This window comes from Balaenoptera musculus, chromosome 19 (genome assembly GCF_009873245.2).
Source record: "Balaenoptera musculus isolate JJ_BM4_2016_0621 chromosome 19, mBalMus1.pri.v3, whole genome shotgun sequence".
Lineage (NCBI taxonomy): Eukaryota > Metazoa > Chordata > Mammalia > Artiodactyla > Balaenopteridae > Balaenoptera > Balaenoptera musculus.
In genome coordinates, this window is record NC_045803.1 from 60,186,109 (window position 1) to 60,202,330 (window position 16,222).

General features: G+C 53.0%; 1 protein-coding gene across 14 annotated transcripts in view; it reads right to left on the reverse strand.

The window, feature by feature from the left end:
* ANKRD11 (ankyrin repeat domain 11) overlaps positions 1 to 16,222 on the reverse strand; it is a 164,886-nt gene that overhangs the window by 26,093 nt on the left and 122,571 nt on the right. For 9 of the 14 annotated variants that reach the window (XM_036833919.1, XM_036833913.1, XM_036833916.1 and 6 more), the window contains one exon: positions 5,218 to 5,359. The exons of 1 other annotated variant lie outside the window; for it this stretch is intronic. In XM_036833919.1, coding sequence (XP_036689814.1) covers positions 5,218 to 5,304 — 87 coding nt within the window. In that variant the 5' untranslated portion in view covers positions 5,305 to 5,359. Of the gene's footprint in view, positions 1 to 5,217; positions 5,363 to 16,222 lie in introns of those variants that run through there. 4 more of the 14 variants (XM_036833914.1, XM_036833911.1, XM_036833922.1 and 1 more) reach the window with 1 other exon arrangement.

Below are 16,222 nucleotides of genomic sequence, written 5' to 3' on the forward strand. Positions count from 1 at the left end.
TACCCAGCACCCCGGCTCGTCTGCCCGCAGCGCACCGCACGGGCCAGCCAATTTGCGTTGCTGACATGGAGGACGGCACCGCTACCACCAGGCGGCTCCTTCTCCAGCGGCAGGCTTTCCTTCTGGAATCCACCCCGGGGAGGCGGAGGCAAACACACGGCCCTCACAGCAGCCCTCATGGCACTGGGGCGTCGGGTGCTCCTGGGAGGGGACGCTCAGCCCTGAGCGGCGCAAGTCCTGTCTCCCAGGGCCCTGAGAGTCCTCCGCTTGACTGCCACGCCGTGCCCTCCAGTCTCAGCAGGCAACGAGACACCCTTGGGTGACCAGGGGGACTCCGCCACAACACACTGCCAGCTCCGAGGGCACCTGGAGCGCGAAGAGGGACCAGCAGGCAGAGCCCGAGCCTCGGCGGAGCCGGTGCCAGGGGCGCCAGGACACAGGCCCACTTGTCACCACCTGCACGCACCTCCCCCCCACCCCGCCGCCCCTGCCCGGAGAACAGCACCACCAGTGAAAGCCCCGAACTGTAATAAGCAACTTGCCACCAAGAAAACTCCTGGCCCAGTTGGTTAATCTGATCGACAGACACAAAAAAGATAACACAAATCACAATAACAACGTATTCAGAAATGCAAGAAATTAAAAAATCAATGTAATTCACCACACTAAGAAAATAAAGGACGGGAGCTTCCCTGGTGGTCCAGTGGCTAAGACTCCACACTCCCGATGCAGGGGGCCCAGGTTCGATCCTTGGTCAGGGAACTAGATCCCACATGCCGCAACTAAGAGTTCGCACGCCGCAACTAAAGATCCCGCATGCTGCAACTAAGAGATGGTGCAGCCAAATAAGTAAATATTTTAAAAATGCTTTAAAAAAAAAAAAAGGATGGAAAATTATGATCATCTCCACAGCTGCAGAAAAGGCCTGAGGTCCTGAGACCAACTCCCAGCACACTGTGGGGAGGGACGTCCCCCACCTGACACAAGTTTGGTGCAGAAGATGGGGTGCCGCCCCCGAGAGGGGGTTCAAGTCAGGAATGCTTATACTCACCACATCTACTGAAAAACTAAACCTTTTTTTTAATGAGCAAAAGATCTGAACACGCACTTGTCAGAAGAAAATATCCATACAGCCAGTTAACATTTGGAAAGGTGTTCGGCGTTGGGAAAACGCAAATTAAAACCAGGAGGCAACACCAGTACTCCCACAAGAATGGCTGACTGGACCGGCAGAGCAGTGGGCCTCGGACGCTGCTTGGGGCCACTCAGAGTTTCTAACAAAGTCCGGGGAGTAAGTGACGTGCCACACAAACTCACAGTTTTGTTCATAACAGTAAAAGAAAGAAAGAGCAACCGCCTATCAAAAGGCAAATGGGTGCATCCACTCCAATGCAGCCGTAGACGGAACATTCCACAGCTGTGGGAAGATGCCGGCGGGCTGCACCCCACCGTGACAACACGCCTCAGGGGGGCGGTCTCCTCCACGGTCAGACCGGGACAGCCCCGCCCCCCTCTTCTTCCTGAGGGATAACAAGGAGTATTCATCTTACGATGCTGTGATTTTACACAGGAAAAAATCCAGAGGAATTTACAATTAAACTCTTCAAATTAGTAAGTGAATGAGAAGCTCAATCACACAGAAAGTGATTGGTTTCTATATACTATAAACCATTGGGAAATCATGCTGAAATATGACATATTAATATCGAAAGACATTACATACATAGGAATAAATCAAACAAAAGGTGTTCAAGTCCTCTACGTAGACAATTACAAACATTACTGAGAGAACAGAAATTAGACTGATAAAAATGGAGGCCCACTTATGGGACACTGTTCAATACTGTTAGCACAGCAAATCTCCCCAAACTCATCTTTACATTCAAAGCAATCCAATCAAAACCCAGCAGGCTTTTCGTGGAGATCAACCCTTTTTCCAAAATGTACATGGAAACGCAAAGGGTCAAAAGTAGCAAGGACAATTCTGAAGAACAATGAAGTTGGGCAAATTAAACTGCCAGGTATCAAGATTGTACAATTATAGAGTCACAACAGGTGGTCCTGGACCCAAGGGCCAAAGGTTCAGAGCAAAGAGCAGAAGCTGAGCCCCACCTGACTAGTGACAAGGGCTCCGCTACAAGCCAGCAGGAAAGGACAGTCTTCCCAGTGACAATGTCCACGTGGACATCCACAGGGAAGAAAATAAACCTTGACCCTCCCTTACAGCACAAAACAAAAAATGAGTCCAGATGGATCACAGACGGAGAGCGTGTACAGGACGGTACAGGAGACCAGTAGGCGACAGAAAAAAGCAAATTAAACTGACATCACCAAGTGTTAGCACGGATGGGTCCACCTGACCTAGGCTTTGGGGGTGCAGAACTGTGCAGTCACTTTGACGAACTATTAAATCCTATCTGCTGCCTCCACAGAAAAACCCCAGTGTATGTCTGTTCACATCACACCCGGACTGGAAAGAATCCAGATACGTATCAGCACAGGAATCGGCACAAGCTGCTTGAACGTCCATCCGATGGACGCCACACAACCACAGAGGAAGAGCCTCCTTCCAACAGCAAGGGCCTGTCCATCGAAAGGAAGCAGAGATCCCCGCCATGAGTCCGCATCCCCTGTGGGTGGGGGCAGGGTGTTACCGCGGGGGCTGCTTGCGGGGGAGGGGGGTGTCCCGAGAGCCTGGTCTGGATCATCGTTATCCCAGGTTCTAGAAATGAAATGTGCACTTCTACTTCACTGAAAGTGCTCACCGAAAGCTTTTAACCCTCAGCCAGAGCAGAGCGGGGCAGACCTCGCTGAGCCCCCCTCATTAGCACCCAGGCACCGTCACAGGGACCAACCGTACACACTCCACAGTGTGTTTATTTCCTCAAAGCTAAAAGGATATCTAGACGTCAAGTTCAACCTCTATCAGGTTCAACCTCCATCAGTTCAACCTCTGTGTCAGACCCTGGCACACCCTGAAAACTGCCAGGGCGGGGAAACAGGTGCAGCCTGCGGCCCAGCAACCAGTGTCCCCACGGATGCTCAGTCAACTCCCACACACCACGTACAGAGAGAGGAGGGCTCGCTCTTAACCCGCACCCCACACACCTGCCCTGGAACCACCTCGACTATGATGAACTGAGGCTTATCTGTAAATGACCAACAACGACAGAATCCAGTAGAAATGAGGACTCTATATCAGCCACCAAAAACAGCACAAACAGGTTGATCCGACTGTCCCACCTTCGTTTGCTGAAAAGATGATCCTTTCCCAATGGAGCAGCCTCAGCATCTTGCAGAAAAGCAGCTGAGCACACACTTGGGTGCCTGTGAGGACCCTGCTCCCCAGGACGGGTGTGCACCTGTCCCCACCACCCCGCAGCTTCACAGCCAAGGCTGAGGGCCTCCGACTCCCTCCTGCCTTTTCAAGATGGCTGTGGTTATGCCAGGTCCTTTGAATTTCCATACACACTTTGGAAGCAGCTTATCAGTTTCTCCCCAAAAGCCCTCAGAGGCTTGGACCCGCATCACAACAGCTCTATGAGACGGGCCTGGGGAGCGCTGGTATCTGAACACTATGGAGCCGCCCTTGGCCCGCGAGCCCTGCTCCTCTCCAGCGGCTTGGACCTGCCTGAATTTCCCACAGCAAAGTTCTGCAGGTTTCAGGGCGCACATCTTTCATCAAATTAATCCCTAAAGAGTCTGTATTTTTGATGCCACTCTACCATAGATGTGTTTTTAAACTTCCACGCCCGACCGCTGGCTGACAGCGCTCAGAAAAAGCACTCTGCACGCTGCTCCGGCCACAGCCTGGCCTCCTCAGGCGCGCGCCCCGCGGCTTCCGTGCGCACCTCCTGGGCCTCCTCCACGGACGGCCCTGTCATCTGGCTGAACGCAGCTGCCCTCCCCCCTCCAGTCAGGGAGCTCCTCTCTCTCAAGGCCTGGCCTGTCCCTCCCCTGCAAAACCTGCGTGGACACCTGTGGTGTCACACAGCCATGCCCGGGGAGCACCCAGGGCGGACGGCACTGCCCTGTGGAGGGGAGGGAGTGGCGGCGGGTGGCGCGTGCTTCAGCCTGGCGTCCCGCAGAGAGCGGGGCAGGGCGCGGGGCTGGCTCCTCGGCCAGGCACAGCTTGTTCCTTGGGCCTTTTTCTCTATTTCCCTCTCTGCCCTTGCAGACAGACAGGTAGCAATCCCCAGCGTCACCGGGACCGCAGGAGTCCACCCGGGACGGCAATACCCTGACGCCTTCACTGCCACCAGAAGGCCTGTCTGGAGCCCCGAGAGGAGCTGGGACTCCCAGGGGCTTTGGATCCACGGCCCCCAGCCCCTGCCACCCTTCCTGTGAACTCAGCATCTGATGTGGCCTCCTACTCGCTCCTCGGTGGATCCCTCTGGGATTCCGGGAACCAGCGCTCCCAGAGTTTCCCAGCGTTGGGAGGAGCAGGGAGCCCGAGGCCTCTTCCCAGACCTGCCCGTAAAACCGCGGGACAAAGCGGCAACAAGCCACATCCAGCTTCCACACTGAGGGCACCTCTGAGCGTCCTCCTGGATCAAGGGGGGCCAGGGCACGGGCCACAGCACCCCACGCAGAGCACAGGCAAGGCCACCTCTGCAGGTGGGCCCTCCCTCAGGAAGCTTGTGAGTCTGTAACTCCTGCAGACCAGCCTGGGGCTCCCTCTAAGAACAGTCTGGAGGGAACACTGGGTGTCCCAGATTGTGGAGCACACAGCACACACCCCCGAGCCCAGGGCACCAGCACATTAACAGGACACAAGGATGCAGATTTACAACCCATTTTCCTATTCACATTGGCAACAAGCAAACAAGGAGTACAATTACCCAGCAGTGTTTCAAGTCAGGACCACTCGCATGGCTACCGTCAGATGCGGTCTGCCAGCAACCGTATGGCAGGAACCCATGGTCCTGAGGGACAGACCGTGGGGCCGAACTGGGGTTCGCTCAGACAGCGATTTCTGTCCACGGACCTAGTGGTTAAAGCTCCACTTTGGCCCCCAAATAACAAACACATCCTTAAAAAAGCCAGACGTGTCCTCCACAGCCACCCAGACCACAGCAGTTCCTCCACTGCCACCCGAAGAGGGTTTCCCGGCACAGATGTCGCCCACTGCAGAGGGACGAGCGACAGAGACAACCCCAGCCCTCCCCCGGGCCCAGACGAGGCCCACGCGGCGTGGTGGGGGAGGAGCGAGCTCACCTTTTTCCCGGGCTGCTTCTCCACCATGTCGCTGCTCAGGGAACGCTCTTCCTGCTGTGGGGTTCTAGAACACCCACCCTTGGGCATCGTTTCCTCCTCACCAAGCCTTCATTCACGCCGCCATCGCTTCATCGTCAACCGTCTGCTTCAAAACAGAGGACACGGGGTTAAGGTCCGGTGACCCCACATGAAACCCAGGTGCCTCCAGTCGGTGATGCACGACGCATGGATGCAGCAGCCTTCTGAAGGGGCCGCTCCTGATGCACCGGCCCGGCAGGCAGCCCCGGCAGCAGCACGTGCACCCTCCACGACGGAGAACGGCAGAACCCCAGGGAGCACACGGGGCCCTGCTCCGGGGGTCAGGCGCCACACATGTTCGGCGGCAGCACCCTCTGCCCATGGGCAGGGTCACACCTCAAGGTCCAGGGGATCACGCCCACCACCCTCTCGGCCCCCTGCCCTCACCCCCAACATAAGGTCAGGATGAGGGCTACTCTGCCACTCAGAAAGCACCCAGCACCCCGAACTCCCCAACTCCCGCAAGTAAAATGTCCAGAAGGCAGGCAAGTGACACCGCTGGGGAATGCCCGGAGGATGCCAGGTGCCCACTCCTGCACATGGGCCTGAGGCCTTGGCCCCTGCATTTCCCAAGACACAGGCTGTGTTTATCGTGTTTTCTGTATTTTATGATGTTTTGGCATCTTCAGTTTGCTTTCTGGGGACAGACTGCCCTCCCACCACGGCCAGCCCTTTCTTGGCAAAGAGCCCCCACAAAACCACCCACCACCCCACCTACCTCTCACACACAAGCCGGTGACTCCCCCGAACATAAAGCATCCCAGCTACCAGGTAACCAGAGACCACCTCACAGCCCGTGGAACTGTCCACTCCGCCCGCCGCCCTCCCCACGGAGACCCCAGCGGAGACTCTGGCCGACTCGCCTCTCAATCCTGCCTGCTGCTCCCGACAAGCCCGGTGCTTCCCTGGCGGCCCTGCCGGCACAGCCAGGCTCTCTGCACCTGTGCGTGGCGTCGTCTCTGCCTGTGGCCACGCTGACCCGCCCCGCCCCGCCCCACCCCGCCCCGCCCCTGCCCTGCGTGGACAGCTCTCCCCACCCCGTCCTCCTGTGCTTGCGCCACGCCTCACATCCGGGGTGCTGGCTGCGCTTAGCAGAGGAAACAGGGAAAAGCACATCCACTCCGTCTTCCTGAAAGCCTTCCTCTCAGACATCCTCCTCATAGTCAGACTCAGAAAAGAGTTCATACAAACCAGATCACACCTCTGGTGCCTTGCTGTGTTGGACGAGGTTTTCTGCAAGTAACTCACCCGGAATTAAACAGCCTCTACTCTGTATGGTTTTGGAAACACACTGTTCAGAAGCGTTCTGGAGTGGCAGCTCCGACCCGCCCTTCACCAGCCTCCGGAGAACCTGTCTCCTTTTCCACGTGAACGGATAAAAGGTTCCCAGAGTGTCCCCTTGGTTCTTCACTGGCCAACACACATCTAACTGTAGTCAGTGGAGGGACCACGCCACCTCCTGACACCTCCTCCGCAGTACACCACGCAGGTGGGCCGGGTCTGCCTCCACACGTTCCCCATGGCTGTGGCTGGAAATGATTTCCTATCAGTGCTTGAAACTGTGAACTCCAAGCTCTCTTCCAGTTTTCCACTACAAAACTGGGCTGTCTCAGCCTGAGGAATGGCATGTCAGAGCCTGACTCAGGACAGCTGCTGAATCTCAGGGCTATCTGGGAACTCATCAGCAATGCTTCCATAGAAATTTAAAGATTATCCGGAAGTTAAAAATTTTTTTAAAAACTCCTGACTGCCTGCTCCCAAGATGGAAACTCCAGACAAGGAGCCATGGGACGCTCGACCCTCCTGCTCCCAGATGCAAAGGCCCTGAGTCTGTGGCGCCCAGGCAGTGGACGCCGAGCAGACCCACGAGTGCTGGACCCCGACCTCGCCGCGTCCAGACCAGGAGGGCACGTGGAGGGCCGGTCCAGGCCTCGAAAGCTGATGTCACCAAGTGCCCCGCGTCGGCTCTGGCCTTTCCTGGGAAGCCCTGCATGAGCTGCCCAGAGGCTGGGGGCAAGAGGGGGGCCTGCTCCTCCAGGGCCTCGGCGCCCATGGCGGCCCCCCCAGGCGCACCCCCAGCTTCTGGAAACACCTGCAGACCCTGAGGCTCCTCTAGCGCCTCCTGCTCCGCTGCTGTCGTCGGCGTGAAATTTCAACACTACAACCGCGTGCACGTCTCCGACCCGGGCTCTGGCACGTCCCTGCCACCAGGAGACACTCGCCACTGCCGTCATTTTGGGCGTGATCCACCAGCTGATGGAGGAGGCCCGCGCCTCACCAGGACGTCCGTGTTGGCAGCTGGCCCCAAGTGCCAGGTCTCCACTCACTCCTGAGGAGGGACAGGGCTCGACGGGCCCAGGTCCGCCCCAGCTGTGTCCCGGTCTCACAGGCACACTTCTGTCCTCTCCCCTAGTTGCCCAGCGGGACCCTCCCTGAGGCTGCCCAGCCCCTCGGGCTCCACACCACCCTGCACCCCTCCGCTGGGCAGCCTCTCCTTCCCGCCTGCCTGTCCTGGGCCCGGAGAGACGTCCATTCAGAGGGGCTGGCAGGACAGACATCCTTGTCAAGAGGCCTCGTGTCACAACGAGGCGTGTTCCTCCCCAAAGGCGCTCTGAGTGCCGCGGGCAGACCCAGCCCCTCGGGCACCGCAATAAGCGACTGCCCGGACCATGGCATCCTCCTCCTTCCCGACACAACACGACCCTGCGAGTCCCTCTCCGTGGGCAAGAGGCGCTACGCTCGGGGAAGAGGCTCCCTCCAAACTAACCCTGAGGAAGATGGGTGGCCGCACCCCTGCCACACCCGCCGTGCAGCAAACTCCTGCCTGTGCGAGTGACAAGCTAAAAAGCAAGACACGAGGGGGAATCTGAAGGCAACTTTACTGGCCTCATGGGGATCAAAGCTGGAACCTGAGTGGAAAAGGCCACGGCACCGTGGGCCCCAAATCCACGGACAGGGAGAGCCCGGCCCAGCAGCTCCAGGAGGGAACGCAATGGGGCGGGATGAGGGCCCACCGCCTGCCGACCTGTGCCAGCCACCCCCCACCCCCACCCCCCACCCCCCACCCCAGCGGCCTGGTCCCCACAAGCTGCAACCACAGGGGCAGAGAAGGCACCCGGGAGGGAGGCTGAGAGCGCGGCCCGCAGCAGGAACCACCACCCCAGCCCCTCACAGCGGGGCCCGGAGGGACACACACACACGAGAGCAGGGCGAGCAGGGGCTACAAAACAGACAGAGTCAGCAGCAACCCTGGCTTCAGGAGAGTGTAGAAAAATTCAGAGACAGAAGAAAAGACTCACAAATTTTAAAACGAGAGAAAACGCTAAGTCCTAGAGAAGCGATCCAGAAAGCCCACTATCATAGCAAGGCAGAGACACTGCCCGAGGAGGAACAAGAGACAACAGCCCAGGACAGGACCGCAGCCAAAGGGCAGGAGCCCACTGAGCCCCGCCTCTCCCGCACGGGGGCCTCAGTGCAGGGGACGCGGACACAGCACAGCAAGGGTCCCAAAAAACGACTTCCAGACTCAAACACCAAATGTAGCCACACTGGCAACCAGGGTAACAGCAAAAGAAAGGCACTTCCAAGCCTGCAGAAAAGCCCCCCTGCCCCTCCCCCTCCTGCAAGCCTGGGGGTGGGGGGTTGGTCAAGGGCAGCCGCAGGCACAGCCCAGCCTCTCCCGCCGGATCAGAGCTGAGCTCCAAGAACGGTCTGAATTTAAATCCTTGGGGGACAAAGAAAATCAAAACTAATATTTTGTAACCCAGAAAAACTGCGTGGAATTAGAATTTCTGTGTCCATAAGTAAGGTCTCCCTGGACAGAGACCACACCCAGAGCACTATCCTGGGCTCCACAAGGGACTGTGGCCTATCGGTGTCACCCGAGGGCCCCAGGACGCCCCAAGCCCTCTCTGGCCAGCGTGGCCCAGCACCCGCTGTCACATGGCCGCGGTGAGCCAGCCAGCGTCCCTATTGCTGCCTCGATAAAGCAGCAAACATCGTCCACTCTGTCCCTCTGCAAACCCTACTCCCCGTCCTCCTGACACTCTGAGCAGTCGGACGGTGGGGCTGGCGGGACCGCACTGGGCTCTGGAAGAGCCGCTGCGGCGGGGCTGTGGCCACACCGGCTGCATTTTCATGGGGCACAACTGCTGCTTGAAAGACTCTCCCAGACAAGCTATGATTATTAAGGACTGGTAGGTGTTTTCTCAAAAATGAACAAACTGAGGGCATCGCCTCAAGGAAAACTAACAGTAGTTATGGCCAGCAATAAAATTTGAGCTTTCACATGAATTCTGGGAAACTTGTATCCCTTCCATTAGCTTCCTAGCACCCAGCCTGAAGACGGGTCAAATGAGGTTGGTGGTGATCACGGACCATCCACACTGGGGAGACCCACACACCTCAGGGGACCAATGCTTCACAAGGGAGCCCCCAGGGTCTTCAGATCCCCCGAGTCCAGTCGGAGGAGAACCCACCCTCACGTGGAGGCTCCCAGGCGACTCCCTGTTCCCTATACGTGTCTGTGAGAGGCTGGATCGTTTTCACACACTTTAAGCAAAACCGCATAATGCAACAGATGGAGTAGAGGTGCCAGGTACTAGAAAGAGCTGCAGCTATATGAAACAATGCCACTCTTCTCACTAAACTTCTGTTTTCTTTTATAAAATAGTTACTTTTCAGTAAAAGTTCAGTAAAGTTTACTGTGGGGTCCTCACTGTGAACCCCCTGGTGTGTAAGGGACTCAGGGCCCAGCAGCTGAGCACCAGTACAGAGGCTCCCGGGCAGAGGGAACCCAGCTGGAAGTACCTGCTGTCAGGAAACAATGAGTGCAAACCAGGAGCAGGGGCTGGGAAACCATAAAATGACTCCTGTACAGAAGCCCAAATTGGCGTAAGAAAAAAAAGGAAAAGGTCTTTAAAAAAGAAAGAACTTGGAACTTCCCTGGTGGTGCAGTGGTTAAGAATCCGCCTGCCAATGCAGGGGACACGGGTTCGAGCCCTGGTCCGGGAAGATCCCACATGCCGCAGAGCAACTAAGTCCGTGCGCCACAACTACTGAGCCTGCACTCTAGAGGCCACAAGCCACAACTACTGAGCCCACGTGCCACAACTACTGAGCCTCTGCTCTAAAGCCCATGTGCCACAAACTACTGAAGCCCGCGCGCCTAGAGCCTGTGATCCGCAACAAGAAGCCACCGCAATGAGAAGCCCGCGCACTGCAATGAAGAGTAGGCCCCGCTCGCCACAACTAGAGAAAGCCCGCGCGTAGCAACAAAGACCCAACGCAGCCAAAAATAAATAAATAAATAAATAAATAAATAAATAAATAAATAAATAAATCTTCCTTCCAAAAAAAACCAGAAAGAACTCATGCTAATAAACTTAAAATGAAAAGGAAAGGACCTCAAATTGCATAAATAAATACTAATTTAAAAATTTAAAGTCAAAGTTAAAAAGCTGAAGAACGTACTGACACAGCCTGATGCTGACAAGGGCCAACCGACAGGCCAAGCGCATGTGCACGGTGACCCGTGTTCCGACCAAGGAGCCCCCCACCTGCGCCCCCCGGCAGAGTCCACGCAGAGAAATGAAGGCGATTCCCACTCACCCCCACAAAGAACCCAAGTCCAGACACTGCAGACCAGAGAACAGGCTGCTGGACAACAGGGTAGAGAACACCTTCACAACCTCAAGGTAAAGAAAGAGCCCGCACAACCGGAAACGCTAACCATAATGGCAAAGTCTGAAAATTCTGACACTTCATTTTTAAATTTTATTTATTTATTTATCTTTGGCCGCGTTGGGTCTTCGTTGCTACGCGCAAGTTTTCTCTAGCTGCGGCGAGCGGGGGCTACTCTTTGTTGCGGTACATGGGCTTCTCATGGCGGTGGCTTCTCTTGTTGCAGAGCATGGGCTCTAGGCGTGCGGGCTTCAGTAGTTGTGGCACGTGGGCTCAGTAGTTGTGGCTCACAGGCTCTAGAGCACAGGCTCAGTAGTTGTAGCTCACGGGCTTCATTGCTCCGTGGCATGTGGGATCTTCCCGGACCAGGGCTCGAACCCGTGTTCCCTGCATTGGCAGGCGCCACCAGGGAAGCCCAGATTCTACCACTTTAAAAACAACAAGTTTTGTTCATTAAAGGTCACCTTCCCACAAAAGAGAAGAGAGTATTTCCTACACACATAACTGACAAAAATCTCTTATCCAGCATCTATAAAGAGCTCCCACAAATCAGTAAGGAAAAGAGAAAACGTCCACTACAAAAGATGGAAGTGAGACTCAGGCCTTTCACAGAAGAGGAAATCCAGATGAAAAAATGATCAGCTTCTTTAACCAACAGGAAAATGCAAACAAAAACCAAAATAAGCTACAGAACATCAGCGAAGATGCAGAGCAGAGGAAACGACGCACCCTGATGGGAGCGCGAGCAGAGCCACAGGACCCACCGCGCACGTGCGCCCAACAGCCCACAGCTCCTGGGGCGACACCCAGAGGCCACTCCAGCGCAGGATGCAGGCCTGTACCGCATGCCCCAGCGGCCCCTGTGGGAGCCTGCAACAACCCAACCATTTCACAAGTCAAGGCAAAAAAAAAGTTACATTGTATGTTTCCCTAAGTTTCTGAAAACAGTGCTGAGGGATGCAGGCTCAGCGGACAAGACTATTAAAAACATCAAGCGGTGACTATTGTAAACGTCTGGAGGAGGGTGGGATGGGCAGTCATGTCTGGGAGTGTGACCTGGAGTTTTCTACACCAAGGTCACATGGGTGTTTTTTTGTGAGAATGAAATTGTACATGTTTATTTTGCAGACTTTTGGATATTATGTTACATTTCACAATAGTAAAGTTTAAAACACAAGGTATGTACCAGCTACACCTGGCAGGCGCTTAGAAAGTGGAGGGCTAGTTACCAGACCCTGTCCCAGGACGGTCTCCCTTCACGGGGCCCCACGCCCTGTGCAGAAGTGCAGCTCCCTGGACACAATGGGGCAGCAGCTCAAGGCTCCAGCCTGTGGCGAGACCCCCCTCCCTTGCACAGAGCACACAAGCCACTGTAACTGTGGCCAGAATGGAAATGAAAACCTGATCAATTAACGGTGAACACACAGCTCTAGAAGCTGGGGGTGAAGGCGGCTAAAAACAGAGGAGGAAAAAGATGTCTTAGAGAGAAGGGACCAAGCTGCAGAATAAATGCGGGGAGAAGACAGGGAAAGGCCGGCACCCCGAGAGCCCCACAACCTGGTGACCAAGAGCACAGCAAGGGACGAGTCCACACACCTCCACGGCCGCTCCACGGAGACAAAAGCACAAGCCAGAGAAAGAGCAGACTGAGAACCCAGAGGAGGACAGCCCTGGGGAGGGACAGGATGGGAAAAGTGGCCCTGGGCGGGCACTACACCCACCCACCAGGCAGCTGCAGGACAAAAGGGGGAAGATCCAGCACCGGGACCAGAGGGGGCCCCACAGGGTCACCACATGGAGGAGGCGACTAGAGAGGCCGGTGCGACTATGCTTGTGTCAGAAACATGCAAACCTGGCTCTGCGTTTGAAAACCGATCAAGGCAATCCACCGCATTAACAGGCCAAAGAAGAAGAATCACACAATCCTAACAACTGGTGCAGAAAAAGTATTTAACAGATATCAAGGCTCACGATGGAGACTCTCGGCGCAACAGGGTCCAGAGAACCCCTCAGAGCGAGCAGGAGGTGGACAGCGTCGTCGGCCAGCATCACCCCTAACGTGGGACCCGGGACACGGCTGCCCTCCCACCACTGCTTCTGGACATCTTGCTGGAAGCACCAGCCAGTGAATGAGGAAGCAAGGAAATAAAAGGCAAACAGACTGGAAGGGAAGAAATAAAACTTTCTATGTGATAATGATGTGACTGTCTAACTAAAAAACTGCAAGGAATCTACCAAACTCCTAGAAACAGTGAGCTCAACAAGGTTGCAGAATACCAGATCGACACACGAAAATCCATCACATGTCTACGAATCAGCAAGAACATGTGGAAACAGAAATAAAACACAATACCATTTACAAGTGCGTCAAATAAAAATGAAATACTCAGGTATAAATCTAAAAAAAAAAGTATGAAAACCTGTACAAATTGTAGAAAAATAAAAAGAAGAAGAAAATCTTTAAGACCTCGGGCTAGGCAAACAGTTCTTAGACACGACACCAGAAGTACCATCCATTCACAAAGGGAAAAACTGGTCAACTGTATCTCAGCAAAATTAAAACCTTCTGCTCAGTGAAAGACCTAGTTCACAGGATGAAAAGGCAAACTGCAAATCACAAGTCAAAGGACTCGTATGAATAAAAAATAAACAACAATCAAAACAACTGTAAACAACAAACATCCAATTACAAAGTGGACAAAAGACGTGAAGAGACATTTCATCAAAGGAGAAACATGAGAGTGAGAGCAACTCTGGGAACGTGCCCTGCAGACACAGCTCACCTACTGGGGGTTTCCAAAACCACACTCAGTCCCACAATTGTTTTAGCATGTTCAATAGCCACTTGTTAGAAAGTGAAATAACACAGAACAGAAAATATCAGGAGGCATCACACACACCATCTCATGAAGAGTTATTTTGTGAACACGTTTCCAGGGTGTCTGTTAAGGGCAAAGACAGAAATAGACTGTTTTTCTAAATGATGAGAAGCTGTCAGGACACTTCAGAAACACTGACCTAAGTAGTTAAGGACACAAATCTGTTACTTTTCTATACACTAATAATGAACTATCAGAAAGAGAAAGCAAAAAAAAAAAAAAAAAAAAATCCCATTTTGAAGTGCATCAAAGAGAATAAAATACTGGGTTGGCCAAGAAGTTCATTCAGGTTTTTCCATAACATCCTACAGAAAAACCCGAACAAACTTTTTGGCCAACCCAATACCTAGTCATAAACTTAACTATGGAGGTGAAAGATCTATACTCTGAAAACTATAGAACACTGATGAAGGAAATTTGAAGGTGATGCAAAGAAACGGAAAGATATCCCATGCTCTTGGGTTGGAAGAATTAATACTGTTAAAATGGCCATATTACCCAAAGCAATCTACAGATTTAATGCAATCCCCGTCAAAATATGTCTGACATTTTCCACAGAACTAAAACAAATAATCCAATCCTAAAATTTACATGGAACCACAAATTTTGCCTAATTGCCAAAGCAATCTTGAGGGAAAAAAGAACAAAGTTGGAGGTATCATGCTCCCTGACTTCAGACCATACTATAAAGCTCCAGTCATCAGAACAGTATGGTACTGACACAAAAACAGACACTTAGGGACTTCCCTGGTGGCGCAGTGGTTAAGAATCTGCCGGCCGGGCTTCCCTGGTGGCGCAGTGGTTAAGAATCCGACTGCCAATGCAGGGGACACGGGTTCGAGCCCTGGTCTGGGAAGATCCCACATGCCACGGAGCAACTAAGCCCGTGAGCCACAACTACTGAGCCTGCGCATCTGGAGCCTGTGCTCCGCAACAAGAGAGGCCGCGACAGTGAGAGGCCCGCGCACCGCAATGAAGAGTGGCCCCCACTTGCCACAACAAGAGAAAGCCCTCGCACAGAAACGAAGACCCAACACAGCCATAAATAAATAAATAAATAAATAAATAAATTTAAAAAAAAAAAAAAAAAAAAAAAAAAAAAAGAATCTGCCGGCCAATGCAGGGGACACGAGTTTGAGCCCTGGTCTGGGAAGATCCCACATACCGCAGAGCAACTAAGCCCGCGAGCCCCAACTACTGAGCCCACGTGCCACAACTACTGAAGCCTGCGCACCTAGAGCCAGTGCTCCACAACAAGAGAAGCCACCGCAATGAGAAGCCCATGCACAACAATGAAGAGTAGCCCCCGCTCACCGCAACTAGAGAAAGCCTGTGTGCAGCAACAAAGACCTAACACAGACAAAAATAAATTAATTGATTTAAAAAAAATAGATACTTAGATCAATGGAACAGGACAGAGACCCGTGCACCTATGGTCAATTAATCTACCACAAAGGGGACAAGAATATAAATGGAGAAAAGACAGCCTCTTCAATAAATGGCGCTAGAAAAACTGGACAGCTACATATAAAAGATGAAAGATTAGAACATTTCCCCACACCATATACAAAAATAAACTAAATATGGATTAAAAGATCTAAGCGTAAGACCACAAACCATAAAACTCCTGGAAGAAAACATAGACAGAACTTTCTTTGACATAAATCATAGCAATATTTTTATTGGATCTGTCTCTAAAGGCAAAAGAAATAAAAGCAAAAATAAACAAAGGGGATCTAATTAAACTTAAAAGTTTTTGCATAACAAAAGAAACCATAAAAAAGACAACCTACTGAGTGGGAGAAAACACTTGCAAATGATACAACGGAAAAGAGGTTAATATCCAAAATATATAAACATGAACTCCCTCGCGGTCCAGTGGTTAGGACTCTGCGCTTTCACTGCTGAGAGCGCGGGTTCAATCCCTGGTCAGGAAACTAAGACCCCACAAGCCTCGTGGTGCGGCAAAAAAATATATATGTGAGTGTGTGTGTGTGTTTGTGTCTGTGTGTATGTGTGTGTATATATGCATGCGTGCACACACACACACACCATGTAGATACAGCTCACACACTCAAATATCAAAAAAACCAACCAACCCAATCAAAAAATGAGCAAAAGACCTGAATAGACATTTTTCCAAAGATCGATAGATAGATAGCCAACAGGCACATGAAAAGATGCTCAACATCGCTAATTATTAGAGAAATGCAAATCAAAACCACAATGAGGTATCTCCTCACACCGGTCAGAACGGCCGTCACCAAAGCCTACAAATTACAAACGCTGGAGATGGTGTGGAGAAAAGGGAACCCTCTTTACACTGCTGGTGGGAATGTAAATTGGTGCAGCCACTGTGGAGAACA